This window comes from Nicotiana tomentosiformis, chromosome 6 (genome assembly GCF_000390325.3).
Source record: "Nicotiana tomentosiformis chromosome 6, ASM39032v3, whole genome shotgun sequence".
Classification (NCBI taxonomy): Eukaryota; Viridiplantae; Streptophyta; class Magnoliopsida; order Solanales; family Solanaceae; genus Nicotiana; species Nicotiana tomentosiformis.
In genome coordinates this window covers 107,062,949-107,065,887 of record NC_090817.1, presented here as the reverse complement: position 1 = coordinate 107,065,887, position 2,939 = coordinate 107,062,949, and the positions used below count along the sequence as shown (strand labels likewise).

The following is a 2,939-nucleotide window of genomic DNA, read 5'->3' as shown; positions in this document are numbered from 1 at the left end:
AAAAAACTCGTCCCGAACGCCCGGCGTACGCCTCGAATTGCTGGGCGTACGCCTCTTGACACTTTCGTCCCACACCATCGCCCCAGAGCGTTTTTGGTGCGCCTCGCCCCAAAAACGCCTTTTAAAACACTGATTTGAACAAACCCTCTCCAAAAAAAAAAAAAAAAAGCAAAGTGAAAACATTCACTCACGTGCACCCACGTGGTCACAATTTACACAATTAAAACACTAAGAAAATATTTTTCCACTCCACCTGCACACTAATTCCCTCACTATCTCATGTCCAGCAAAAACTGTTGATTTCGAGTTTTTAGTCAAAATTATCCCTCATCTTTGGTGTTGATTCAATTTCGTACTCCAAGACCACCATTCGTCCTTTAAGTTTGTAAAATTTGAGCACATTTAGCCACTTCTGTTAGAAAACTAGCAGGGACATTAAATTTGCAGCGTAGAAAATGAAAACCAGCGATTTCTCTTCTTTTTTAAAAACTACCTAGCCTTCTTGATATTTGCACTAGCATTTTCCGAAAATGTTCCCTTGCTTGTTAGTTAATAACACTAGACTTCGATGAATCTTCTTATAGAAGTTATAAGAAAAGCACAAATTTACAACTGTATTCAAAAAATCCCTTCTTCAAATAAACAAAAGCTAAACAAAAGAGTAAGGTGAAAGACTCAAAGGCCCAAATAAGTACCCAACAATGGTCGGCCCATCAACCCAGCCCATCTTTATTTTAAAAACCCAACCAAAACCCTAGCCACTCTCCCCCCCGCAACTATACATCAACCTGCTAAAACCTAACCCTAATTTTCTTCTATGTGTGCGAAGTAGATTTCAGCTCTTCTCGCCGTCCTTGTCTCCAGAGCTCCCAAAGCGCCATGTAAGTTTGCTATTCTCCGCGGATTAAACAAAAAAATAAAAAAAGAAGGAGAATCAGAAAGAATTGTGACATTCTGTTCTTTTTTTGCTTGGACATACTGTAATTTTGATTTGTCAGCTATTTATCTTCCTAGGCTGTTGGTGTTAAGAATAAATAACGATTCATAATAATGATGATCTGTGATTTTAGATTTTATGGTACGGTTTGAATTATTGGAAATGACAGTTTTGGGTGCGAAGAAAGTCGTGAGTTAGGAATTGGTGATTTGGGTCTAATAGATCTCGTAGCTTTTGGTTAGGTGGTAGTGGAGCTTAGTTTGTATAAACGGGTTTTGTTTTTTGTTCCATTTTTTCTTGGATGATCTTGATGTCTGCTGTTTTAGTTTCGAAACTTGGTAGATAATGAGTATGTCCCTCTATTTTACCTATATGCCAAGTCCTGACCTGATATTTCTCCAGGTCTTTGCATTCGTTGTTGTACTATAATTTTGTTGTGAAATGCTATTCTTGGTAGTTTGTTTTTGTTAAAGTTATCATTTGATCCTGATTATTGCATTGATTTGGAACAGAATTGTTGTAGAAGATGGTGAGAGTTAGTGTGTTGAATGATGCTCTTAAGAGCATGTACAATGCTGAGAAGAGGGGAAAGCGTCAAGTCATGATTAGGCCTTCTTCCAAAGTCATCATCAAGTTCCTCATTGTCATGCAGAAGCATGGTACTTTAGCTTGTTTACTTTATCTTCTAAGCTATTATTTTTTCTTGACCTCTTTATATTCTTACATTTGTTATCTCTGTGTGTAGGGTACATTGGAGAATTTGAGTATGTTGATGATCACAGGTCAGGAAAAATTGTAGTTGAACTGAATGGTAGGTTGAACAAGTGTGGCGTCATTAGTCCTCGTTTTGATGTTGGAGTTAAGGAGATTGAAGGATGGACTGCTAGGTTGTTGCCTTCCCGACAGGTATCTACATCTACCTTGCAACCTTGCTGTGCAGCCCATAAGATCATTTTGTGTGATGCTTTCTTTTCATTCATAAAAATTATGTTAAAAAAGGAAGATCATATGCATTTATTCCTTTTTAAAAGTTGATAGAAGAATGTTTATAATTAATCATAACTAGTGGAATTTTTTGGAGTAGCCATAGAAAATATGTGTGATATGCTTACTAGTAGCTGGGACTTGGTCAGTCAAAATTCACCTGTTAATTACCTTATAATGAAAATAGAAATGGTAGATTTTTGTGTCCCCACATAGATGGAGTGCAATCTTATCTCTTATATTATACAAATTTATGTGGCCCTGAAATATTTTGATCGAGCTTGCAGTTTGGATACATTGTGCTGACTACATCTGCCGGTATCATGGACCACGAGGAGGCTAGAAGGAAGAATGTGGGTGGAAAGGTTCTTGGTTTCTTTTATTAAGTTCCTTATGCTGACAAGGATGAACACCCAGTTTTGGTGTACTTCGGCGTTCATTACAATTGAAATGGTTCTAAGTTTGTTTTGAGTTTTGTTTCCCTTCAATTGTCAGTAGGGATTTTATCTGCATTTCATGGACAATATTATCAGTACTGTTAACTTATATCCAATAGAAGTTGTTTGGCCTATCCATTATCCATTTTATAAGCTTTCTGTGTCTTAGTGTCAGTTGGATCCGAGGTGCTTGGCTACAAAAGGTGTCTACTTATTTTGCTATGGAAACTATAGTTGAATAAACTAGTTTGTGTTTCTGTTAGTTGACATTTTGATCTGGATAGGAGCATCCGGTACTTGTCATTTTGATCACCGAGTAAATGGTTTGTAATCTTTTGTTGTGTCAACTGTTAGTAGCCTTCTTAAAGTGCTCTTCAGCCGTCAAGCTTGGTGAAGCCATCTGTATGTTATATGCTCAGTTGGCGCCTTAGTGTAGGCGTCAAGGTACTTAGTTGTGCACATCTTCACCCATGGGTTCAGTTGTGCACATTTTCACCCATTGGTTTAGATAATATATATTTGATAAGTGACGTTAAAAAGTGGTACGGGTATTATATCCAATAGAACTTAGAAGCCTTCTT

At 37.3% G+C, this 2,939-nt stretch overlaps 1 protein-coding gene across 1 annotated transcript; it reads left to right on the top strand.

Annotated features, from left to right (window-relative positions):
- Positions 1-741: 741 nt before the first annotated feature.
- LOC104120198 (small ribosomal subunit protein uS8z/uS8w) lies at positions 742-2,492 on the top strand. The gene is made up of 4 exons (XM_009631928.4): positions 742-881; positions 1,450-1,596; positions 1,683-1,843; positions 2,209-2,492. Exons 2-4 carry the CDS (start codon positions 1,464-1,466, stop codon positions 2,305-2,307), a joined length of 393 nt encoding a protein of 130 aa, XP_009630223.1. The 5' UTR covers positions 742-881; positions 1,450-1,463; the 3' UTR covers positions 2,308-2,492.
- Positions 2,493-2,939: the final 447 nt, after the last annotated feature.

Excerpts from the sequence above, each read along its gene's own strand:
- LOC104120198 (XM_009631928.4), top strand. The coding sequence starts at position 1,464 with ATGGTGAGAGTTAGTGTGTTGAATGATGCTCTTAAGAGCATGTACAAT. Across the intron at positions 1,597-1,682 it reads CATTGTCATGCAGAAGCATG|GGTACATTGGAGAATTTGAG; the intron begins GTACTTTAGCTT and ends CTCTGTGTGTAG. Across the intron at positions 1,844-2,208 it reads GGTTGTTGCCTTCCCGACAG|TTTGGATACATTGTGCTGAC; the intron begins GTATCTACATCT and ends TCGAGCTTGCAG.